Raw genomic sequence first — 27,773 nt, forward strand, 5'->3', positions numbered from 1 at the left:
CTACCACAACAATTACAACCGAGGCAGCAATAATAACTTTAATAACCGTGGAGGTAGAAGAGGCCAAAACCAAGGGAGAGGCCGCGGAAACTACTACCAGGGTAATAATAATAATAATAGCAATGTGAGAATAACGCAAAATACGTCAAACAGAAAAAATAATAAACATCGAAGGCATAGGCCAAGGTGTGATAAAGTCTCGAGGAACAACCTCAATAGAGCTCCAATCAACAAAATATATTATTCCACATGAATTTCACTTGGTAGACCCAAATTTTGCAATACCATGTGATGGAATAATAGGCATTGATTTTATAAAGAAATACAATTGTCAACTAGATTTCAAACCAAGTGAAGACTGGTTTATAATTAGACCCCAAAATTTAAATTATCCGCTATATGTTCCGATAACATATAGCGCTGGCAACAATACAGTTCTTCTGCCAGCCAGATCACAAGTTATTCGGAAAATAGACATTAATGCTATAAATAATTACATATATGTGCCTAATCAGGAAATACACAATGGGATTTATGTTGCAAATACAATAGCAGCATCCAAACATTTATACATTCGAACACTGAATACAAATAATTTCGATCAATTGGTCAAAGTAAACAAAATCCAATATGAAAATTTTAAAGATTATGACATTCATAATACCAACACTAAAAATAGAAGCGAACACGTACATTCAAAACTAAAGAAAAATTTTCCAGACCAATTCAAAAATCAATTAACTGAATTATGCACACAGTATAGTGATGTGTTCGGACTGGAAACCGAACCAATATCAACAAACAACTTTTACAACATTAAGACTTAAAGATGATAAACCCATTTATATAAAAAACTACAGAAGCCCGAATAGCCATATGAAGAAATTCAAAAACAGGTAGGGAAATTAATTAGCGACGAATTGGTAGAACCGTCTGTATCCAAGTATAACAGCCCACTCTTGTTAGTTCCGAAAAAATCATTACCAAATTCACAAGAGAAGAAATAGCGATTAGTAATTGACTATCGTCAAATAAATAAAAAACTACTTTCTGACAAATTTCCACTCCCTAGAATTGATGACATTTTAGATCAACTAGGTCGAGCTAAATACTTTTCATGCCTTGAATTGATGTCAGGTTTCCAATAAATAGAACTTGAGGAAAACTCAAGTAATATAACATGTTTTTCAACGAGCAATGGCTCATATCGCTTCACGCGATTACCATTTGGTCTTAAAATCGCACCAAATTCATTTCAGAGGATGATGACTATATCATTCTCGGGCTTAGAACCCTCTCAGGCATTCCTTTATATGGATGACTTAATGATGATAGGATGTTCAGAAAAACACATAATTAAAAACTTAACTGACGTTTTTAATATATGTAGGAAATATAACCTAAAGTTGCATCCAGAAAAATGTTCATTTTTCATGCACGAAGTGACATTCCTAGGTCACAAATGCACAGACAAAGGAGTATTGCCAGATGACAAGAAATATGACGTCATCAAAAATTATCCTGTCCCTCATGATGCGGACAGCGCAAGACGATTTGTAGCATTCTGGAACTATTATCGTCGATTTATAAGGAACTTCGCCGACTATTCACGGCACATGACTAGATTATGTAAAAAGAATGTCCCTTTTGAATGGTCAAGCGAATGCCAGAACGCATTCGAATACCTTAAACAAAATCTTATGCACCCTACATTATTACAATATCCTGATTTTCGCAAAGAATTTTGCATTATAACGGATGGTAGTAACAAAGCTTGCGGAGCAGTTCTAACTCACAACCGTAACGGGATTCAGCTCCCAATAGCTTATGCATCACGTTCATTTACAAAAGGAGAAAGCAATAAGAGTACAACGGAACAAGAACTAGCGGCAATTCATTGGGCAATTACCCATTTTAGACCATATATTTATGGCAAACATTTCACCATTAAAACGGACCACAGACCTTTAACGTACCTATTTTCTATGACTAATCCCAGTTCTAAATTAACTCGCATGCGGTTAGAGCTTGAAGAATACGACTTCACTGTAGAATACCTAAAGGGGAAAGATAATTTTGTAGCAGACGCACTCTCGCGTATAAATATAACAGAACTCAAAGACATGCAACATAAAGTCCTGAAAGTCACTACCAGGCAACAAAGTAGACAAGATAAAAACTGTACAGTAACAAATAAGGAACTATTGCCTAGGCAAAGTATCCAAAATGTATCTAAGCCCAACGTACATGAAGTCATAACAAATGATGAAGTACGAAAAGTAGTGACCTTGCGAATAACTGAATCTATTTGTTTACTTAATCGAGGAAATAAAGTTATTGCAAGAATTGATGTTGACGATTTATATACCGGTATTTTTTAGTATACGCCAACGTATAAGCCAACTCAAATTCGCACCGAGTGAAAAAATCTTTGAAACCATTTCAATAGATAATTTTAAAAATACGGGCAATAAAAAATTAAAATCATTAAAAGTAGCGCTACCCCAGCCGGTGAGCATTATAACAACTGAAAAAGAGATACAATCAATACTGTCTACATATCATGACGATCCAATTCAAGGAGGTCATGCAGGCATTACAAGAACGCCAGCGAAATTAAAAAGACACTATTATTGGAAAATGACTCGTCATATAAAAGAGTACATACGTAGATGTCATAAATGCCAAATGTCGAATACAACGTCTCATACAAAGACCCCAATGACTCACACAGAAACCCCAACAAATGCTTTTGATATAGTGATAGTGGACACAGTAGGTCCACTACCGAAATCAGAATATGGCAACGAACACGTCGTCACACTTATATGTGATTTAACGAAGTATCTAGTAACCATACCGGTTGCAAACAAAAGCGCCAATACTGTCGCAAGAGCTACATTCGAAAATGTTATACTAAAGTACGGTCCAATGAAGACGTTCATTTCGGACATGGGTACCGAGTATAAAAATAAAGTAATTTTAGATATGTGCAAATACATGAAGATAGAAAACCTAACATCTACCGCATATCATCACCAAACTTTAGGGACAATAGAACGAAGTCATAGAACATTCAATGAATACATTCGTTTATACATCTCTGTAGATAAAACTGATTGGGACGCTTGGATACAATATGGATGGAGAAGGTGGAATGGGCAAGATCCGTTTTGCCAAACTTCGGCAAGGAAGCCCCCAAGCCCACAGAGGTCAAAAAGCGACCTCCACCTAAGAGGGAGCGCTCCCAGGACGTTCCCTCCGACCCCTCGGCAAAGCGGCAACGCGTACAGCCTGGGCGATCCTTTGCGGAGATCGCGTAAAACTTTATTCTCCTGGGCGTGGTCGACAGAAACGACCCGAGTGGCAGGATTCCACGTAATAAGTGGAAGTGGGTGGAGGCCGCCTTAGCCATAAAATGCTTCGAGATTCTAGCCAAGGAACATAGGCCTACTAATAGGCTGTGATGCTAACGCCCACCATACACAATGGGAAAGTACAGACACAAACGACCGCGGTGAGTCTCTTTTTAACTTTATCTTTAGTTCAAATCTCTTCATATGTAATAAAGTTAATGACCCCACCATTATCATTAAGAACCGTAAAGAGGTAATAGACAGTAACTTACTGGACGGTGCTAGATAAGCACTCTATCTCGGACCACAGGTATATAGAAACGACCCTCACAACCAACCCCTCAAAACCAGCAGTTTGCACAAACCCAAGGAAAACAGACTGGCAAAAATACGCAAACGCCACACTGGCAAGTATCAAACTGTGCATAGGTAAAGAGGTAATAAACCTTAGTCTCGTCTCTAAACCACTATTAGAGACAGTAACTTACTGGACGGTGCTAGATAAGCACTCTATCTCGGACCACAGGTATATAGAAACGACCCTCACAACCAACCCCTCAAAACCAGCAGTTTGCACAAACCCAAGGAAAACAGACTGGCAAAAATACGCAAACGCCACACTGGCAAGTATCAAACTGTGCATAGACCCAAAGGTCCTCCATACAAATCTGCAGATACAGACAAAATCATACCCGCACAAATCCAATATGCGGGAAATATAGCCATAAACTGGCTTCTTGACATTTTTAAGAGGTCCTTACTTCTTGGACACCTACCGCAATCGTGGCTAGAGTCCCGAATTGTCTTCATTTCCAAAGCAGGGAAACCATCACACACGACCTCCAAGGATGTCAGACCAATCAGTCTGTCATCCTTCCTACTAAAGACCCTTGATAGAATCATCGGCCTCCATCTGAGATCAACTCTCAATCCAAGTCTTATCACAGACACGCAACACGCCTACAAGAAAGGGAAATCGACAGAGACAGCACAACACTCTCTCGTCTCTAAGATAGACCTTGGGGTGGCCCGCCACTTGGTGGGACTCATAAACCAACTGCTCACCTGCAGGAAGGTTATATCTTAGTCCCAACTACCTGGGCGTAATACTTGACAGGAAACTAAACTGGAACTTGAACCTCACAGACAGATACAAAAAAGCTTCAATAGCACTCATCACGTGCAAGAAAGTAATAGATTGAAATTTTACGAAACTTTCTTTCACTCTTACCGTAGATAAAAAACTTTTAACAACTCTTAACTTTTTCACATAAAACCAAAATGGGTGCTTACTACGACGAGAAATGGCGGGATCCATTAATGCATTTATAAACCGAAAAGTATATGTATGTATGTATGTTTATCTTAGCACTAAAATTAACCTTCTATGATATATATTTATTATTTCTGGGTGAGAATGCCCTCATTTACTCTTTAATGAAATGGTATAAAAATTTCTGTTCGTCGAAACTACTTTTCTTTCTTTTTTATAAACATCGAATCGAAATTCAATATTTGAAACAAATTCGATTGTAATGTAGATCTAAGATCTAAGAATAATTGTTGTAGATTTCATGAACAACCGAAGCCGGTAAAACCTAACCCAACCTAACATGGCAACGGTATTATGAATACTTTTGAGTCCGAATCCATTTTATCTAGGCGACAGGTTACTTACAGAAAAATTTGAATTATCATGCGAAGCTGTTCCTTAAATTTATGTTTTTATGGAGAATTTTCTTACTTACCCGATAATGACCCAAATTGTCAACAACACAAGTAAATGATATGTCACGTCCTATGGGAACCGTTGTATTACTTAACTTCGCCAAAAACTCTGGACCAATTTCATCTGAATCGCCGTTTCCTTAAATAGTACATAATAAAAAAAAATATAAATAAATAAATTGACTTATTGTCTTAAAAGTTTTGTTTTCAATACAAACAAGAGAGAACGCTATAGTCGAGTTCCCCGACTATCTGATAACCACTACTCAGCTGATGGAAGTGCAAAGGAGAAATTTCGACACTGACACTTTTTGGTCTTTTGTGGGCGTGGCAAACAGATTTTTGGAAAATGGAGAAAAATTTATAAGACTAACGAAAATGTGAAAAAATATCAACAACATTTTTAAAAGTGTGGGCATGGCAGTAATGGGCGGTGTGTAGGCGGTGTGTGTTAGAGTGGGCGTGGCAAAATAAAATTTACAAGACTAATACAAAAATTACAAAATATGGGCATGGCAGCTGAATGTTGCAGACATAGATTTGTTGCTCAGCCAACGCACACAGCAGCAACAGCGATTTAATCTATTTTTAAGCTTTAAACAAATTTGTATGATTTGCACTTGGTATGATTTATGAACAAATCCTTCAAGGGTAACATAATATTGACCCAATAAGCAACGACAAGTCATTTTGCGCCTAAATTTGGATGAGCAATAGAGATTATCACAGAGAGTTGAACACATTAACGTAGCTCGCTCTCTTTTCTAAGCGCACAGTAAGCAAAAACAGACAAGGAAAATTACAGTTCACATTTTTACGTTTTTAAATTCTGTGACTGAAGGTAGAATAGAAAAGCTGTTTCGGATAAAATTATCAAGAAGAATCCGTCAAAGATGGCCGACAAAATCACCGTCTTGTGGCGTGATCACGGTGATCTGACCCGACATCCCGCAAACGCTTGCAACGTGTGTCTCTGGACTAACCTTTAGTGAGATACAACTTTATCGTTTCATAACATAACCACCCTGCGCAGCCCACGGCAACACATGCCCAGCACAGGCTAGTCCTTTGAGCATCCTCACAGAGGGTGATCGTAATTAACCTCACATGGAAGCACTAGTACGGCTCCTTACCAAGCCACGCTCTCCTTCCAGGCTCTGATCTGACCAGAAATCGACATTTGGAAGGATGATCGTAAGAGGATATGACCTTTAATATAACGCTTCCCCTGTGTCTACCTCTTCCACCAACACGAGCCAGGGCGAGCCGGTCAAACGGTAAATCGGAAAGCGACTTTTAAATTAGTAAGCAAGCTTCTTTGGGCGCACCATGTGCGGCATGCCAACTGTCTGACATGCGGAGACGCAGATCCTTTCGTATGTTTAAAGGTGATTCGAAGTTCGGGACCAGGAGATAAAACAACAACGCTAGAAGAAGTCACCTCGCACATATATGTGTATTAGTTGATGCTCCTAAACAGTTATTTTGTATTTCAGAAGTAATATTTTAATTAAAAAAAATATATTTCTGATCATAACGATCCGTGTACCACACATAGAATTTTGTCACAAAATAATTTTGACCAAGAGAGAACGCTATAGTCGAGTTCCCCGACTATCTGATACCCGTTACTCAGCTAGTGGAAGTGCGAAGTGGGCGTGCCAAAAAGTTTTTCGGCAAATCGATAGAAATTTACAAAACCAATGCAAAAATGAAAAAATATTAAAACATTTTTTAAAAGTGTGGGCGTCCCAGTTTTGGGCGGTTAGTGGGCGTTACAGTGGGCGTGGCAACTTGAATCTTGCGCTGCTTCTATGTCTCAGGAGTCTGTATGCTTAATCTCAACTTTCTAGCTTTTGCAGTTCCTGAGATCTCGACGTTCATACGGACGGACAGTAGGACATAGCCAGATCGACTCAGCTATTGATTCTGATCAAGAATATATATACTTTATATGGTCGGAAACGCTTCCTTCGGCCTGTTACATACTTTTTAACGAATCTAATATACCCTTTTACTCTACGCGTAACGGGTATAAAAATGGCTTCCGACGTGGGCAACCACGATGTGGCTTAGCTCCACGTATTCATTTACTACTAAATCAGTTTACGAGTAATCAACTAATTTCATATAGAATCTTCTGAAGCTTAATTTTATTCATTTTGGCTTTGTTAATGCTAACATGTAATTTAAAGTCGGAATTCAATGAAAAATTATGATTCAAGAATCTACGGATTGGGTCGACCACGTAAATCAATAAACCATGTAGTTCGGGAAGTTTGAAAATAGTTTGAGAGTTGGAAGAAATTTGTAGACTTAGATGATTGTAAACTGGAAGTCTCGGAATCACGTTTGTATTTTGAGTTATTACGGAATAATCGACTAGAAGCACTTCCTTTAAGATTCGAAAAGCTTGTTTTTGAGTTACGGTTGCCTGTTTAGCGGAATTGCAAAGCAATGGGGAATACGTAATTTAAGGATAATTTGAGTTCAGTCTTGTTGTTGGCTAATATTACTTTGACAAGCAGCCAAGGAAGAATTGGAAGGTTATTTTCAATGACAAGCAAGCATTAACAGTTATTTACTCCATGCGGTCATACATTTTACCTCCAGTGCATAAGGGACTATGTGGGTAATTCAAATGGTCCTGTGCACAATCGGCAAAACTACCGTAAACCGTTTTTTTGGTTTAACAATCTGTTAGCGGAAGTATCAAAGAGAAACTGCCGCTAAAGAGATTAGTGCGAGCAGCCAAGCAAGAACAGCAAAATACCGTAAGGCAAGTACTTTTTGACTTCGTTCGTGCTCATATAGCAAACATGCACACTGGTAGTTCTACTTAAACACCAAATGGAAGAATTAACGAAGAAGGCAATATCGATCCTCAGACTGCAGGATACTTAAGTAATTACTCAGCGCGTCAAAAGATTAAGTTCCACAGCTAGATAAAGTGCCATGCATTATACAGACCTGTCTCATTAGATTTTATGGATCCAACGACGGCATGCAGGAAGCGTGCCTATCCTGAGAAGCGTTAGCTTAACATAATCTAAATGGACATCATCAGTTTCTTTGTTTTTCGTTAGTAAGGCAAGCGAGCGGTACTCAAAAATTCCATCATTTTCACCAACAAACGTTCGCTTCTCAGTTAAAACAAGATTTGGACGAATGCTAGCTGAAGTAGCAGCGATACTACCAAAAAAATTAAAGTGTTTGAACTTTGATAAGCTTGGCCATCGTTCGCGATGGTCGCGTTGCAGTTAAGACAATGAAATCCGAAAATGGTACGTAGACAGAACCAGTATTAGAAATAAGTCCAGAAATTTTCTTTACCAAACCGGACGAGTCCTTACCAGCTAGTTTCGAATACTCCCCGCCATATCACAATATAGCAGCCAGATATGCAGCTGCAATGCAGTGTACTTTCGCAGACGTCGGTACTTGCACTCGAATACAGAACTGAAGATATTATTATAAACTTTGGAAGTCGATTGTATACAGATATCGAATTTGAGGATCACATCACTACGTACCTTTATTGGACTCTGAAGAGTCCATAAGTTCTATAGGCGGAAAGGCAGCAAAAGAATTGGGACAGCATTCCAAATTGCTGAAGTGTTTTGGCAGTGTTCGTACAGCGAACGGAACACAATGTACAGCGTTGCAAGACTTAAAGTCGATATTATTTATTGTGAGAACTCCGAAGACTACACTCCATTATAGCCATATTACCATTATACGTCTACCTCAAGGTCTAACATGAACCTCATGTTTTCCAAGTGGAGTTAGCGTCGGGAGTGGTAAAGAAAGGACCTAAAGTTAACTTAAGATTTGATGAAGAAGTTGTAGCAAGTAGCACCACAATCTAATATAACAAGCCGACACACTACCTTAATTTATGTGCATACATTGTTATTATACATATAGTTTTCACCACATTGTACGCATCCAGCTTACTCGCGTTTAAAAATCGTGCTTACAGCACGATCACACTTCGTATGTCCCGTTTGCACGATCAGCAAATGACACACCAATACACATTAGTAATAGGCTAAGAACGGAACGGATTGAGAAAATAAAGAACACTTCGTGAAAAGAGAAGAGAACTGACGCTTTTATCGCCTCCTACAATGTTGAGGGCTAAAGACGCATATCCACTACAGTATATACACGGATTGTTTACAAGAGTATTCAAGCTTTTCTATTGAACGTGTAATGGTGTAGGCTTTGACATTATTTACTCTTTATCATTGCTGCGGGTATCGTTATCTGCCAATAAGTATTTCACTTCTGTTGGTGTACTCTGTAATTTTACACTATTTTAATAAGCAATTAATATCGCAGTGAGCGTCTTTTCGCTAAATTTTTCTGTCGTAAATTTTTGGTAACTATTCGGGTTTTACTTGGAATATATTGTATATTTTCGGATCACAGAGAATACATACGTCCGCATTTTAGTGCGGTTGGCCAAGTAATCACAAAGTTAAAGTTTTTTCTTTAGCAGGTATGCAATAAAAAGTGGAACGAAGTCGCATGATTCAGAATGACGAGAGTAGTATGCAGTAGTTTTGGATGGATTCGACAAGAGTTGCTTGTTCGATTTTCACTACTGTGCCATTGTATTTGTCGATTTTAGAGACATCGCAGAAACTAAAAGTATTTGAAGAAAAATTCTTCTGCTGGTGTGACTCTACTGTTGTACATTCTTGGATTTGGGAGGAGCCATCAACATTCAACGAGTTTGAGGCAAACCGAGTAGATGCAATTCAGGAATCGACCGGCACATTCCAACTACTGTAAGCTCGGAATATATTTTTTCTCCACACTTAATGAGGTTAATGAATCCCTGATCTGGGCCCATAAATCACGATTCCTGTGTAGACCCATAACTGATTGTCTATCCACAGTATTAACAGAGAAGCTCATACTGGAATTTTTTGTTGGTTCCATCCCACTAGAATCATTTACAAATCTAATTAATGTAGCGTGTAACGTAGTGCGCCACTGTTCTCAATACGAGAAGGAATTATAACTCCTTGCGTTAGGCAGGCTTTCGAGGATCTGAGCTGCGGGACACGCTTTAGATTCCGGCTCTAGCTCTTCGGCTTTGGGGGTGGTGGTCTTGCTCACCCAGATCTCGGACACGGACTACACATCACTATTAATAAAGACAAGAATTAAGCGTGCTTGCGACAAAAAAATAGGAGCTAGAACTAAACCGGAAGAAAAATAAATAAATAAATTCTAGAAAATGAAAGTTAGAAGAAAGGACGAAAGATAGAGGAAAAGACAGAGAGAAAACTATCATTTGCGAGGACACGGATGTTGTTGTGCTCGCTTGAGGCCCACCCAACCTATGATCATCTTCCGCAGGAGCCTGGCTCCGATGATCCCTTGCAACCTTATGACCGTGGAGTCATCAGTAGAGTCGGTAAAGGAAATGTTTAGTTGCTCATGATTTCGTTAAACATTAAATTTAATAAACATAAAGTAATTAAGACTAACATCGTATATAGGTAGTTTGATTATAAGCTTAGATAGTTATAAGAATATTTATGTATCGCATGATTTAATAATATGTAGTAAAAATGTGGGGATTTAGATATAAATGTTAATGGTGATAAGAATTAAATTAATAAGGAATAGTTTCGATTATCTAATTTAATTCATTGGTAGACAACTTCTCGTTTAACTCCATTGTGAAATTTCTTTTAATTAAATTCAATTAAACTTCATTTTAATTCACGACAAATTTTAAAAAAATATTTAATTTATTACAGCGATAGCCAAATTTCGGTTGTTGCGGCATTTAATTCGTTTCTTAACTTCTTTTATAACATTTCCATTTAATAAATTTCTCTTAAGTTTGGGTTAGCACTTAAAAACAAAGTTATATAAACTCACGCATCTTATCCATCGGCGAAAGATCGATCTCCCTCGATGGTGTGCTGAAAATTGTATGGCTTTGGCAGGCCACTTTGGGGTTTTAAGGCATTAGTTTAAACAAAAGAGTTAAAAGGCATTCTTCTACACAATTCGTTTCACTTCGCAACAAGAGAAATTTTCTTAGATTTTAACTAACTTTACTTAAATTATAAAAATAAATGTATTCTAATTTTACAGAGGGTTTTCATCAACTATTCATGGCTTCCATTACCAGAATCAAATTCACAAAAACATTTCATATGAGTGTCGTAAAAGTTAGGTAACTCGATACAGGTCAGGCTATGACCAATTTGTGGCAGAACTGGGTTAAAACCCATTTAATGGTTTTGATTTAATGCACTAGAAAATTTATAGTCGGACATCGGATGCTCGGATCTACACTACCACTTGGGGTTAGATCCACTTTCTGAATCTTTTTAAGTTAAACCCACATGGGTGCTGGGGTCAACTGGGGTCAAAATTATTGGGTCACTTTCGGCACTGCCAATTTCCATTAACTGTTCCATAAAACGCCAAAGCTGGCCACTGTAGGCTATTGCGCACGCGCGCTGTTGGCCAATTAAACTGCACTTGAGGTTATATGCCGCTCATTCTCCTACTGCTTCTGCTGCTGCTCTCCTAGTAGTCCATCCTGCCCCTCCCAGGGTGCTCCTCGGGACAGGACGCAAACTCGGCTTGCTGGGATAGATCCGCTGGTTGAGCCCCGATGAAATATAAGGGTTTTCCAGACCGCCCTATGGCACTGGCTGTCAGTCCGCCGCCTGGTTGCCTCCATGGACACTCTTTCCGTGACCTGGGCAACAAAAGGTTATGCATCTGTATGCAAATGAAAACGTCTTTACCTACTTGAGTTTGGTTAAGCTTTCGCCGAATAAATTTTTCCGCCACCAGATTTTCGCAATCCGCGTGGACACTGGCACTATGTGATTATTATATATCTTATCGGCCACTGCAACGATTTGCACTCTACCGGATCTCAAAAGGAATAGAATTTAGCACGGAAACGGATGGAGTCGCTTAGCACTTTCTTTTCTGCCACAGCATAAAAATTTCCTAATCAGACTAAAGCTTTCCAGATCTTCCCTGGCGCATCTATGAGCTATCTGGTATTTGTGTCCAAAACTCTGTTCTGGCAGAAATGCAGCTAGCTAATTAAAAATGCATGTGCATTAACGCTCAGCTTAAACTACGTAAAGCTTTTACTGAAATGCATCGACGTTATTCCCGTCGCGTAAAGCCAGGCTCAGAGTGTCACATAATTTAGTGCATACTTCTAGGCAGAAAATGTTTATATCTTTTATGGTTTATCTAAAATTTATTTAGCGGCTCTTCAGTCGACACTACATTAAAATCGCCGTCTTGCTCTTAAGAATAGCTAATAAAATGGCTTAAATTCTCAACACAGCTTGACATATTAATAGCCGACGCTTGTAACGATCTGTGTGTCTATGCCCGACAGGCTTCTCTTTCAGCATGGATGTCTTTATACTGGAACCAGTATTGAGGGAGGCATGTGAAGGCGATTTACAAACGATTTTCTATTGATCAACTATCGGCTCAAACAAAGAAAGAAAACACATCCTTAACAAGCTAGACGAGCATATATTTGTTTTCTTTATTTATGTAAAAACTTATATTTTCTTTCTTTTTCTATATTCACTTCTGTTCGTCTGGCGCCTTCTAGAGAGAGTGATCGCTCTTCCTCGATCGCGCACTGTCGATAATTATTTATTGAGTGCCATCCTTTTCGACAGTAACAGTGTAACCTTATCTTTAACTTATATTATATTTACAATATTAACGTTATTTACACTTAAATTGAATACCATTGTTATCTTTTGTCCTATGGCCACTTTTAAGTGCTCAATGTCTCGCCTTTGGCAAAAGGTGGTAAACTCAAGTGACGTAAAACCAATCCAAACGTGACGTAATCCAAAGTATTTACTCAACGCATTTCTCGCTTCTCTTGTACTAGTCGTATTAACGGGAAAATCATTGACAAACCTGGTAAAAGCATCAATAACAACCAGGAGATGCTTTCTCTTTGAAATGACACTCGGTAAGGGACCTAAATGGTCTATATTAAACGGAATACAAGGTTTAGGAATACTATGCAAGGTTTTATTATGAATAGATCTCGGCACCGAATGCAAAATAAACGAAAGAAAATTTCTTATACCATGCTCAACTTTAGTTCTCATTTTTGGAAACCAATAGGTCCTTCTCAAATCCTTAACACACTTATCTGCTGCCAAGTGACCTAGTTTTTCGTGAGATTTTCGAACTAACTGTTCTTCCATACAAGCAGGTGCATACAAACAATAAGAATCGTCCACGTTCTTTCGACTTACTAGTCCATCCCTTAACTCACAGTTACCCACGTTTCCTCTCTCTTGTTACTCTCTCAAATGAACTATATTTTTATCCGTCAATTGCACCGTTTGTAGAATTAGGTCTACGTAATCAGGTGTTCCTCCTACAAGCTCAACTAGTTGTAAAACTCTAACGGTATTGATTTTAGAAAAGCGTCCTCACGAAACTCCAATTTATGATCTCCCCAGGCCTTTTTACTACCATTCATGTAATTACTGGCAGCATTCTCACAATTTATTCCACCATTCTCCTCTTCTTCATAAAGGTTTTCTTCCAACATAACACAAGGTCTCTCTAAGGGATCTTCACAAAGGTCATCAAGTGGCACTCTATCAACAAGGGTATCTCTACGGATTTCTAAAAGGCTTTGAATAAGTTGGTCTCTACGGTTTTTCTCAAGGTTTTTTAAAAAATCTTCATTATCGCCAAACTCACTATCGTTTTCAACTTTACAACTTCTATCTGTCTACTTAAAGCGTCTACATGGGCCATATTTACACCGGGATCGTGATTCTTTAACTCAAGGGACCATCTGGCAATCCTAGCACTAAAAGCTTTTCTACTAAGAGTTTGCACGAACGAATTGCATCTCAAGGTATACTCTAAACGGCGCAACGCATTTATTATTGCTAGTGTTTCCAGCTCAAAACTGTGGTATCGGTATTTTGTCGCAGTGGTTTTACCGTTGCAATATCGTTGCAATAGTATTGCTCTAAATCCATGGGAACTGGCATCCGTATGGAGCTCAGTTTCTCGACCAAGACTGAAAATGGCTAAAACAGGTGGATTAGCTAAAGCGTTCTTTAAATGTTTAAACGCCTTTGATTGCTTATCATTCAGAGGAATGATTCCGCTTTCTTCAACAACTCTGTCAAGCGTTTAGCAATACCCGCAAATGACAGGACGAAACGTCTAAAATACTATCAACATTCTGCGGCATAGTGAAATTTCTTAAGGCGTGCAATTCTTCTTCTTGTTTATCTCCAAATTATATTCGCTAATACGATCCAAAAGTTTTCCCAAAATCTATATGTGCTGTCTTAGTCGCAATATAAATTACTATGTTCTTATTTCTTATAAAATCGGAAAATAAATCGTTGAAACACTGCCGGGCCATTTTTCAATCCAAAAGGCATCCTCAAATACTCATGTTGTCCTTGAGGGGTAACAAATGCTGTATACGGCACGGATTTTTCTTCGACCTGTATTTGATCAAATCCGCTTTTAATGTCAATCTCAGAAAAATAATATTTCCCTTCCAAATAGTCCAGGCAATCTTCAATAAGGGGCAAAGGAAAATTATCTTTAACGGTACTTGTTTAAACCAAAGTAGTTAACGCACATTCGAATTTCAATTCATTTACTTTTTTCTTAAGCAAATCATAAATGTTTTCCGCTACTTTCTCCCTTTCAAAATAAGACAAACGTCTCGGAAAACAGTAAACAGTCTAATAGACAACCGATATCTAGGTGCTGTGTTATAATCCTATTGGATACTAAAATAATGAGATTGAATAATATGATCACACCTATTTGCAATTTCCAACCCGAGCTCAGTGCCTATCTCAAATGAATCCTCTGATAATGGCTCAATGTCAGCCAAAAATCTTTGCGCATCACTGTCAGCATCCAAAATTTCTAAAGAATTTTCACTATCTAAACCAGAGTTGTGATTATGACTTAAATTTATGGGTTTATGAATAGCTGTACTTAAATTACTTGTATTGTTAAATTCAGCGGTGAAAGGGGAAGAATCCAAAGAGGATTTGTAAGTATCATTATTGTTTGTCTACGAACTAATTTAACGTGCATTATCTTCAGTGCGCCTAAAGCAATTAATACAGGGAGTGGTAATACTTTGTCATCAACTACATTTGAGAGGATAGAATATGTTTTCACACAAAATTTAACAGAGGCTTTCAAAATGTCCCAAATCAATATTTTAGGTCCCCCCAAGCCTGGGTACCTTGATTTCTTTAAACAATATTTTTCGGAATTAATGACTTACGAATTAAGCTTACCGGGCTGCCCGTATCAAATAGACATAAAACATAAATTTTCCCTTTTCACCTCCCAAACTGCGTCTCGATTTGTTGAACCGGCCTGGTTGACGCCCTCCGCTCGGGGCATTGCTGATACTTATGATCCAAGCTAAAGCACAAACAGGTCCCCTCCGGCCTCTTCAGTTGTTTGCAATTTTTACCCATGAGTCCCATATGCCTACAATTGTAGCAACGAATGGTTTCGGGCATGAACACACGGACTTGGGGCTTCACCACTTTAGTTTTCTAGGCCGACTTTGATATTTCGGCCGTCATCTTCTCAAATTGGTCGTAGATTATAATTTTGTTTCGCAACTCCTCCAAAGAACTACAATAAGCCATTGCAGACGCATCTCCGCATTCATCTCCCAAGCCTTTTACGATGAATCTTCTGGTGCCAACTCCACTTGCCGTGCAATGCCGCACATTGAGAAAAAATACTGGAGAGCATCCTTATCAGATCTTCCTGGCTTCCAGTTGCATGAACACAAACAATGAAGTAATCTTGAGGTCAAGAGCGGCTATCAGTTCTGCTCGCAAACTCGGCCAATCCAAATCTGCCGTTTTATTCTTGACCACTCCTGCTGATCCAGCCAGTAAAAGTTTGTCGAAGATAAAACGTTTTTTCTCCGGCACGCAATATATATCTATTATATTCAAAAAGTCGTTGATCCAACGCAGCACAGTGTATCCATTGTCTCCAGAAAACGATTGGATTAAGGCATCCAAATCACTCGTTTGCCACTTGACTCCTTCATGTTCAGCTTTTCCCGTTTGATTTATAATTGTTCATTATGGTTTTCGCCGCTGCACCCAGTCGATAAATGGTGGCGTCTCCTTGGAAAAACACGTTTGGCTTGGGCATTTAGGCTGGATAATTTACATATGTTCCCTACCAACAGTCTAAACTTTCAATAAATTTACAGCCAATTTTTATGCCGAAAGATTTTGACTTTTTCTGCTCGTTCGCAGTGGAGTTCCCTCCGCGATAAGTGTGAGGTTTGGTTCTATTATTTATTTGGTTATTTGCGCTGTTATGGTAATAGTATTACATGTACTGATTCTTCGTATCAGTAAAATAAAAAAAAATTTTAAAAAAAGGTCGCGGCGTCAAGTGAATTACTTGACCTTGACTTGAATGTAAATTCAGCCAGCCCTCGACAGGTCCAGAGATGGAAAATACCTGCATCGAAGGAATACAAAGCTACACCAGCAGACAGGTACGTCATGCTACTGATTGATCCGCACGTGGGTTTATCGGCACATGGACCCACCATCCCTGGGTGGTGGTAAACGATGTTCGGTTAGCATCCGCCATACGTGCGCCCATGCCTGGTTTACGTGGTTATCCCGTACTTGGTGCCTGAAGAAGATTTAAATAAGGTTGCGAATACTCAACTCTAAACACCCAATTTATAAGATCCAAAATAGATCCTCGTTACACGCAGCTTACTTTATTGATTGTTCATTTCGGAGCGATCTTAGCGTTTTTGTATGCATCATTGACAAAAGTTTTAAGGACTAAAAGACTAGCTACCTGAACACCCCCAATTTTTGATTTATTAAATAGGTACTCGGGACTTTAACTCATTAAGAAAAGGTTTGGTTGTTCTTGTTCTCGAGGAAGAATGATAATTTAAAAATATTATGGGAAGAGTAGCCATGATAAGCAAACATTTGACACATAGGAACTTTGTTTATTCCTACTATAATCATTAGTTTTTATAGTCTGCTGTGAGAAATAAATTCCATGAAGAACTGGCCCAGTTTTCATTCTAAACATTTTTTATAAGTGTATGCGTGAGACTATTAGGCCAAAGGCATTAGAACATTATGTTACGTCGGCGTATTAGTGCCCGTGTCCTGGGTAAGGACTAAGGTCGAGGGAGGAGCATGCGAAGTTCAGGCACCAGGTTGCCAGCGTAAGCTCGTCGATTTTGGGTCGTGGGATCTTGGTACTTTACACATAAAATTTCTAGCTTCAAAGCGAACGGTCGTGTTTTTTTTCTGCTCTCCGAATTTATTTTTGTTTTGCCAAAACCAGCGGTGGATTTTAATAAATTCTTAAATAATTCAAGTTCGTAATCAGTACTAGTTAAAGTGCCGTTCGCTTCGCGAGTTAATCTTTTGTGATTTGTGCATTATTTTAATAAATTAATTCAATCTGTTTTCTTTCTGTCTTTGCGCTTTGTTTACTCTCTCATTCTTGCGTTGTCCGTTGTGCTGTTTGGTGTTGTTTTTGTACTTAACCCGGTGTACCCGCTCTCCCCATCTCTCGCTCTCCCACACAAAATCCTAAAGTGCAGACTGCGCTCTTGCGGTACATTTTTGATGATGTCTTTTGGTACAGTGGTCAAACCCCAATTAAATATGGAATCCAATGGGATAGGAGTTGCGAATGAAATGAAACTCTTTATGCGCCAAACTAAAAGTGGCTTAAAAGGACTGATCAGCAGTTTTGGCGGGGCTAGAGATAGTTTTCGTGGAGCTGATGATCTTCTTTCCACGCTAGATTCACAATTTAATAGCCTCAAGCTATTAGAGGAATCTCCAAAGCGCAAGAAAGCCGCTGGTGGTAGGCTGGCTAAGGGAAACGCCCCGCAACCTCCGGCAAGCGATCAACAGGACTCCACAGCTGATCAGTTGACGATCGCAGCAATCCCTCTAATGTTGCTTAGATCGGCAGGTTACTCAACCGGTGATTCCACACGTCCCGAATAGTTTACCACCACAAAGGAATATTGAGAGCGCACTACCGGCACAAGTTGGCACTTCAGAAATACAACCTGCAGTGCCAAACCCCCTCTCGGTGGTTCCACTAAAGTAAGACATTTTTGTTCCTCGGCTTTCTCCTGATCAAACATCATCTGATGTATTGTCTTATATACAAGACAAAACAAAAGCCGACAACATAAAAGTGTAAAAATTTAACTTTTCTTATTTTCTCATCTTTCAAGATAACTGTCCCTAATGAGCTATTCTCGACCATATGTTCTGGTGATTTTTGGCCGGATGGAATGGTGGTGAAAAAGTTCGAAGCGAAGAATTAAAATAAAAAAAAGGGTATTAAACTTCGCTAACGTAGCCAGATCACTGTCCCATCCTCCTCTTTAACTTCTACTTCTTTTTCTTCAAAAAACTAAACTATAGTCTCTCTATCTGTTATCAAAATGTAAGAGGCTTGTGTAGTAAGCGAACTATTTGTATTCAGATAGCTTTTCGTTTGCATCCCATGCTATTGTGTTTACAGAGACTTGGTTAAAACCGGAGATTCTTAACTCTGAAGTTTTCCCAGGTATGTACACAGTATACAGGCATGATCGTCCCTCCAGGAGGGGTGGTGGAGTCCTAATTGCTGTTAGATTACCCTCACGTCAGAGGAGGTACTTTTTGATGAGTTCCATAACTTAAAATTCTTATGCGTAAGGCTGTCATTTTCTGATAGCTATGTTTATATTACGAGCTTTTACATTCCGCCGTCTTCTGAAGTTCCTGAATATATAAACCATTTGTCCGCTATCCAATCCGTTTCAAATAGACTGTCCGATAGGGACTAACTACTTGTTCTAGGCGACTTTAATATACCAGGCACTAAGTAGTCCACAGAGGAACAGTCGAATATTCTTCGGCCTATAGCACAGCATGACCTTATTGACGGCTTGCTCGAAATATCGTTTTCGTTAATTATATTCCAAATTCTCTTGGTCGTTTATTGGATCTATGTTTTGTTACAAGTCCTGAAAGTGTGTTTCTGACTACAGTTGCACCTCTTTGTCAACCAGAATTTCCATACCTTCCAACTTTCGAGGTGACAATCGACACAGGTACCGTAATAAAAGTGAGGCCAGATAAGCCAACCAAACGAATTAATTGTTTTCGTAGAGCAACTTTCGGAGGCTAATTCATTTTATATGTGGCTTTAATTGGTCCGATCTTTATTCTTGCAACATAATGGCCGATGTCATAAATATTTTTTTATAATGCAATTAAATCATTTTTTAACTCTGGTGTTCCTATGTACTATCCGTCTATCTCTAACAAACCTCCTTGGTTTAATAAAGACTTGACACATCTAAGAAATGTTACGTCCAGACTTTATTAAAATTTAAAAATACCAGTTCTCAATCTATGGCCGATCTATTTCCCAAGTTCTTAAATCACATATTTTACGTTACCTCATTTCGAACAGCCTTGCTCTTACGCGGTATCAAAGTCGAATTTGATATTCTGTCCCACTCTAACCGAAAGCTCACTTCTTTATGCTCTTCAGCAAGTTAAGCCTGTCTATTCGCCAGGTCCCAACGGAATTCCTGGCTGTGTGCTTAGATTCTGTGCGGAAGCCTTGTGCATTTTTAAACAGATGTCATCGATACGGACTTTAGACTTTATTAAAAAGACTTGATTTCTTAGGTTTCCCTGTTGATCTTCTAAATTGGATTCTAAGTTATCTGAATGGCTGGACGCAACTGGCCCTATTTTTTTTTTTTTCTTACGCGCGAGTCCCACGGCCACACCTCCCGCCCAACCGACCGAGGGGCGCTGCTAAAAAACGAGGAAATATTTATATATACTAGTAAGATCTAAGAATATGTTAAATACGTTAGTATAGATCGCTTTAAGAACGGCAGAGAGTGAGAATTAGAGATAATAGATAGAGATAGTCAGAACATAATAATCTGTTGGGATTATGCCACTCATAATTAGATCTACATTGATTTAAAATTAACGGTACGTAATTTCTAGTAAATCTGCTTGGAACAGTGAAGTTTAGCCAACTAACCAAGTCGGGACTATCAACTTCACCACGAATAAGGTTAAAAATATAGACTGTTACAAGCATCGTTCTACGTTTAGCTAAGGAGGGTAAGTTAATAAACATTAGTCTACTGGAATAAGGAGGTAATCTAAGGTTTGCATCCCAATTAAGGCGCCGTAAGGCAAAAAGTAAGAAGTTTTTCTTTTTTTTTTTTTTTTGCTTTTTTTTATTATTTATTGAATCTTCCCTTTGTGTTAAGAGACTAACAATAAGTGTTCAAATCTTAATCTAACTTAATTAACTTTCACTTAGTGATAGTTTTTTCATTAATGCCCTAATAAGTTTATTGCTGGGCTGGGAGGTCGTTGCGGTGCAGCCGGCTTTGACTGCATACTCGGATTAGTTTTCTTGCGAGGGGATTTGTATGGGTGGTCAGCTTTTCGTTATACTTCGTTTTTTTCTCAGCTATTACTTCGATTACTAATTTGATTTTTAGGTCTCTGTGTATGTTTTCGTTCCGAAGGTACCACGGCGCTCCAGTGATAATTCTCAGAATTCTTGACTGTGCTCGCTGAATAATGTCTATCTTACTTCTGGATGCGTTGCCCCACAGCTCGGAGCCATAAGTCCAGATAGGTTTTAAGACGGACTTGTATAGAAGAGCTTTGAACTCCAGACTAAGTGGAGAGCGAGCATTTATGAGCCAGTGGAGGTTCCTTGCTTTAAGTTTAAGATGTATCGATTTGGCTTCTATATGTTTGCGCCAAGTGAGCCGCCTGTCCAGATGAACACCCAGATATGTTACCTCGTCGGCTTGTGGAATGCATATGTTATTCAAGACCAGTGGTGGGCATGTTTGTTTGTTTAAGGTAAAGGTAAGCTGCTTGCATTTTTGAACATTTATTGAAATTCTCCAGTCGGCAAGCCATCGTTCTACAGATGTTAAGTGTCGGGATAGGAGTGCCGTGGCTTTTATTGGGCATTTGGAGCGACTGAGTATCGCGGTATCATCAGCGAACGTGGAGGTTGTTAGATTGTAGTCTATGGGGAAATCCGCCGTATACAGGGTGTATAAGATTGGACCCAGTACACTGCCTTGCGGCACTCCAGCTTCGATTGCGCAATCGCGTGATGTGCTTGTATCGCATCTTATTGCAAACACTCTGTTATATAGGTATGACTTCAGTAGCTTATGTGTGTTTTGGGGCAACAGCTTGATTATTTTAAACAAAAGTCCATCGAGCCACACTCTGTCAAATGCCTGCGCGACGTCTAGAATAATGGCTGTGCAGTATTCTCGATGTTCAAAAGCAGTACGAATTTCTGACGTGATTCGATTGACCTGTTCGATGGTTCCATGTTTTTCTCTAAAGCCAAATTGATGTGTTGGAAGTGTGTTGTTTATTCTAAGATGAGGGCTAATCCGAAGGAGTAGCATTTTTTCAAACAGCTTTGAAAGACATGTTAGTAAGCTTATCGGTCTATATGATGATGGCTGCGTTTTATCTTTTCCTGGCTTTGGAATCATTACTATGGTCGACTTTTTCCATTTTTGAGGGAAGTATCCAAGCTTGGCGATTGCGTTGAACAACAGGAAGATGTGAAGAATAGCACACTTTGGGAGTTCAATGAGCATTCTTGGAGTTATTAGGTCGTAGCCAGGCGATTTTCTTGGGTTCAGTTGCTCTTTGATAACCTTTGCTAGTTCACATGGTCGGAATTCAAAGGGTTCTTGAGGATCTAGATTGGCTGCTATTAAAGGAGGGAGAATAAATGTGTTGGTAGAGGGATTTGGTCGGAATACATTTTGTAAATGGTCAGCGAAAGCACTGGCTCTTTCTTCATCACTTCGAAACCAGGTGCCAGAGGGACTTCGTAGTGGCATAATTGGCGCTATTGGAGTCTTTAGGTTTTTGTGAGCTCTCCAAAGAGGGTACTTAGTGCTGGTGGGAGAGAGTTGCTCGATATATGAACGTTGGCTGTTTTTTTCCTCTTGTTTGAGAGCATTGGTAAGCCTGCGTGTGGCTATCTTAAGCATGTGCTTTGTAATTGGTGATCTATTAGACTGCCAATCCCTTCGTAGGCGTCGTTTATCTAATACCAGCCGCTCGATTTCGCGATTAGTTTTGATGTAGTTTGGTTTTGCATACGTCACTGGCGGGGTTGAAGCCTTTGCAGCCGAAACTAGAATGTTTCCAAGAGTTTCCGTTGACTTGTCTATATCCTCCTTTGTAGATAATGCCGTCGTTAGTTCTATGTGTGAACAGACATACTTTTGATACCTTGGCCAGTTTGTTCTAAAATTTGTGAGTCTATACGGTGGGTCGACGATGTGGGGGCGAGTTAGCATATTTAGAAAAACAGGTGAGTGATCTGATGATAAATCTGCTAGTGCTTCGGCGGTGACCATGTTGCGGGGGACATGTTTAGTAATTGCAAAATCGATCAGGTCTGGGATTTTTCTTGGGTCTGCTGGCCAGTATGTAGGCTTACCCGGGGATACATAGTCTAGCTTGTTTTCTGGCTTCGTAAGCGCATTGTACAATTGCTTACCCTTTGGCGTCACAAGTCGAGATCCCCAATGGGTGTGCTTGGCGTTATAGTCACCCGCTGCGATGAACCTGTCACCTAGTGTGTTAAAGAATTCCATGAATTGATCCTCAGAGATTGGAAAGCGCGGTGGGCAGTAGACTGCGGCTAGAGTCGTTGAACCATTGTTGAGTTGTAAGGCTATGGACGTAGATTGTAAGTAGTTTTTGTCAAAATTGTTTAAGTGGTGGTGTTTTATGCGATTTCTGATGAGTATTCCAGTGCCTCCATGAGCTTTACCATCTGGATGATTTGTACCATAGAACAAGTATCCTGGTATATGAAAATTGTTTTTATTTGTGAGGTGCGTTTCTGATAGTAGCATTACGTCGATGTTTTTTTCGTAAATGAACTGTGTGAGCTCTTGTGTATGCCGTGAAACGCCATTTGCGTTCCACAGAGATATCCGTAGGGAAGCCATTATGGGGATTTTGAAGATACAAGAAGTTGAATCAGGATATTTTGGTTTTTCATGAGCTCTTGCAAAGTATTTTGCATGAACGTCATAAAGTCTTTCATGCTTTGCTGTAGGGATAGCATCATAGCTTCGATGCCACTTTGTTGTGTTTGTTGGATGTTTGTCGGTGTATGTTCGGAATGAGCAGTTCTTGTCGGTGGGGCGGGCACTTCTAGTCCGGATTTTAGGGCGCTAGCGAAAGAAATTGTTGGAGTAGTGCTTGGGACAGTTAGGGGTGGTTGAAAAATCGGTTGCGGAGAGTAGAAATTGACTTTGTTGTATGTATGTGCTGTGGCAATACGTTTGTTTAGGCGGCTCTTCAATTCTTTGTACACCACACAGCCTCTGTAGTTTGCAGTATGTTTTTCCCCGCAGTTACTGCATTTCTTCACAGACTTATCGTCCTTGTTTTTGGGGCAGTTTGCGGTAGTATGAGGTTCGCTACAGACAACACATACGGACTTAAGGGTGCAGTATGCCTTGGTGTGGCCGTATTCTTGGCAATTAGTACATTGAACTGGATTGATACGTTTGTGCGGCTCCTCCACGGTGATCCTCCGATGTAGCAAGTACTGTAAATTGTATATTGGGTGCACTTCGTTTTTCTTTAGTGCCTGGAGCTCTGGTTCGAGTTCTATTTTAAATAGTGGCTGCGGAACTTTGTCTTTGTTTAAAATATTAATAGCTGTCTTTGCAGAAAAGTTTTTGGCCTTCAGAGCCTCAATTATCTCAGCTGGTGTCACTGTTGCTTCAATGCCCTTAAGTACTACCTGTAGCCCTTTGCAACTTTTTAATTGGTATGTGTAGTAGTTTTTACCAGCATCATTTAGGTATTTAGTCACTATACGGTGGTCTGCTTCTGTTTGGATCTGTAGTTTTATTTCATGAATATTTCCTTTTTTAAGTGGGATAATGTGGAATTTGCTGTCACCAATCAAAGCAACGAGTTTATTTACAAGTGCATTTGTACTTTGTTCTCGTATGAAAATTGGTGGAGGCCTGGTCTTTTTTGGTTCCCCTACCGTTTTTTCGTTGGGTTGTTCGGTCGCAGAATCAGCCAAGATAGCATATCGGTTTGAATTATTTACTGCAGAGTTTTCATTGCCGTTGTTGGTTCGATTGATTTTGGGTTGATTACCTGCCTTATTGTTTTGAGGGCTGAGCTTTCTCTTGATTTGGATGTAGCGATCCATGCCAGTCTGCACAGTCGAAATCGACTTCTGCTTTTGTTTTGATTCTTCTTTGCGTGCATTATTGTTGTTGCAAACGGTCAGTGCTGCTGAATTATTTACAGCTGGCACAGCGATAATTAGTTGGGCCGCTGACGAAGTTGTTGTTGTGGTAGCAGTGACAGTTGCCAGTGAGGTCACTGCACTCGTTATTGCAGTGTTACAGTTACCCGGGACGGTCGTTTGGCGCTACGAGAGGAGCGGGGTAGGAGAGGCGGTCTCTTCGCTCCACGACTTGTGAGCCGAAGCAGGCAGAGAGGGAGAGCAAGAACGCGGTCTGTCGTTCTCTGAGGGCAAAAGTTTCGAGTTAGTTGAAGGTGAGGGTGCTCGGTCACCGATTTGCGGTGAGACGAAAGAAAAGTATGCATTGTTGCGTTGTAAAGAGAGCCGGCGCTCGTCTTGTTCACATTGTCGCTGAGAACGTATGTCGTTTTGATTCATTGTTCTAAGTCCACATATAACAATTACCAGAACAATATGGAATAATTATTTATTTTAGTAAATAATTACTATAGTCAATAATTGTTAGTTGTGCAAACTGCACTTTACACTTTGTGTTTAACTTTCACTATACTGTTTTTCTGAACCGATTCAATTCGGTCCGATTAAACTTCATATTGTGGACTCCAAACAGGTGATCCATACTCGAGGATCGGACGGACTAGAGATGTAAATAAGGATTTGTTCATGTAAGGATCATCAAATTCCTTTGACCACCTTTAAATTAAACCAAGCACACCCCTGGCCTTATTGACAATAGACGAAATATGGTCTGAAAATTCAAGTTTAGGGTCCAGAAGAACACCAAGATCATTAACATGTTTTGTTCTGTCCACAGAGCACCCAGTCGCGTGCATTAGGTTGGTACGTGTAGTGACCAACTTAAACTTTACACTGCAATAACACTTCAAGACACCCTCGCCCTAAATTATAGCAGCTTTTGTAAAACAAAAAAAGTGAGAGAATTGTCTTAGACCAATCAGGACAGAATATGATCGTACGATTGAACAGTTAGGGAAAGGAAAGCCTATAGCAGTGACCACCGGCATGCAGCTTTCCAGAGCTTTATTCATTATCAGATAAAACCTCTTGGCGATCGCTCACAATTTTTGACGCTGCCCAATTTAACGTCACATACACGTGGTGATATAATTTAATTATATATATCCAATCCAATAAAAACGAGAGGGATATTTCAATAAATTTCCGTGTGTGATTTGTGTGAAAGTGGAAAAAGTTTAACAAGAGCGATATAGTGAGTTCCCATTTCTAACCAAATTTTCATAGGGATTCAACCCCAAGGCGTAAGGAAGGCCAGGCCTATATAAGGGCATTTGTTTGCTCTACAGCCGACTCTCTTTCTTGTATTCTCCGAGTCACACAAGGGAGCCACCAAGGTCCGCTCCTTTTTACCTTATTAATTAACGACTTTCCCTTGATAATAAAGCATTCGCGTGTACTTATGTACGCTGATGATGTAAAATTATGCCTGCAGTATAAGGACATTTCTCGCCATTTGGACTTACAATCCGATCTAGATTACTTTCAAACGTATTAAACTTAAATGGCTCTAAGTGTAAAGTTATGACCTTTTGTCGTGCCAACTAAATACACGCGACTTACACTCTAAGTGGGTGCACTTTGGACAGAATAACACATGTTGATGATCCTGGTGTTCTTCTGGACCATAAACTAAAATTTTCAGACCATATTTCGTCTATTGTCCATATGACCAGGGGTGTGCTTGATTTTATTAAACGGTGCTCTCCGAATTTACTTTTGTTTTGCCAAAACCAGCGGTGGATTTTAATAAATTCTTAAATAATTCAAGTTCGTAATCAGTACTATTTAAAGTGCCGTTCGCTTCGCGAGTTAATCTTTTGTGATTTGTGCATTATTTTAATAAATTAATTCAATCTGTTTTCTTTCTGTCTTTGCGCTTTGTTTACTCTCTCATTCTTGCGTTGTCCGTTGTGCTGTTTGGTGTTGTTTTTGTACTTAACCCGGTGTACCCGCTCTCCCCATCTCTCGCTCTCCCACACAAAATCCTAAAGTGCAGACTGCGCTCTTGCGGTACATTTTTGATGATGTCTTTTGGTACAGTGGTCAAACCCCAATTAAATATGGAATCCAATGGGATAGGAGTTGCGAATGAAATGAAACTCTTTATGCGCCAAACTAAAAGTGGCTTAAAAGGACTGATCAGCAGTTTTGGCGGGGCTAGAGATAGTTTTCGTGGAGCTGATGATCTTCTTTCCACGCTAGATTCACAATTTAATAGCCTCAAGCTATTAGAGGAATCTCCAAAGCGCAAGAAAGCCGCTGGTGGTAGGCTGGCTAAGGGAAACGCCCCGCAACCTCCGGCAAGCGATCAACAGGACTCCACAGCTGATCAGTTGACGATCGCAGCAATCCCTCTAATGTTGCTTAGATCGGCAGGTTACTCAACCGGTGATTCCACACGTCCCGAATAGTTTACCACCACAGAGGAATATTGAGAGCGGACTACCGGCACAAGTTGGCACTTCAGAAATACAACCTGCAGTGCCAAAACCCCTCTCGGTGGTTCCACTAAAGTAACACATTTTTGTTCCTCGGCTTTCTCCTGATCAAACATCATCTGATGTATTGTCTTATATACAAGACAAAACAAAACCCGACAACATAAAAGTGTAAAAATTTAACTTTTCTTATTTTCTCATCTTTCAAGATAACTGTCCCTAATGAGCTATTCTCGACCATATGTTCTGGTGATTTTTGGCCGGATGGTATGGTGGTGAAAAAGTTCGAAGCGAAGAATTAAAATAAAAAAAAGGGTATTAAACTTCGCTAACGTAGCCAGATCACTGTCCCATCCTCCTCTTCAACTTCTACTTCTTTTTCTTCAAAAAACTAAACTATAGTCTCTCTATCTGTTATCAAAATGTAAGAGGCATCGTTTGCATCCCATGCTATTGTGTTTACAGAGACTTGGTTAAAACCGGAGATTCTTAACTCTGAAGTTTTCCCAGGTATGTACACAGTATACAGGCATGATCGTCCCTCCAGGAGGGGTGGTGGAGTCCTAATTGCTGTTAGATTACCCTCACGTCAGAGGAGGTACTTTTTGATGAGTTCCATAACTTAAAATTCTTATGCGTAAGGCTGTCATTTTCTGATAGCTATGTTTATATTACGAGCTTTTACATTCCGCCGTCTTCTGAAGTTCCTGAATATATAAACCATTTGTCCGCTATCCAATCCGTTTCAAATAGACTGTCCGATAGGGACTAACTACTTGTTCTAACTAACTACTTG

The 27,773-nt window shown here is 39.5% G+C and overlaps 1 protein-coding gene across 4 annotated transcripts in view; it reads right to left on the bottom strand.

The window, feature by feature from the left end:
- LOC26535090 (lachesin) overlaps window positions 1-27,773 on the bottom strand; it is a 286,736-nt gene that overhangs the window by 210,272 nt on the left and 48,691 nt on the right. For 3 of the 4 annotated variants that reach the window (XM_039377312.1, XM_039377310.1, XM_039377313.1), the window contains one exon: window positions 5,105-5,223. The exons of the other annotated variant lie outside the window; for it this stretch is intronic. In XM_039377312.1, the coding sequence (XP_039233246.1) occupies window positions 5,105-5,223 (119 nt within the window). The remainder of the gene's footprint in view (window positions 1-5,104; window positions 5,224-27,773) is intronic. 4 annotated transcript variants of the gene reach the window in all.

Source organism: Drosophila yakuba, unplaced genomic scaffold, assembly GCF_016746365.2.
Source record: "Drosophila yakuba strain Tai18E2 unplaced genomic scaffold, Prin_Dyak_Tai18E2_2.1 Segkk2_quiver_pilon_scaf, whole genome shotgun sequence".
NCBI classification, from domain to species: domain Eukaryota; kingdom Metazoa; phylum Arthropoda; class Insecta; order Diptera; family Drosophilidae; genus Drosophila; species Drosophila yakuba.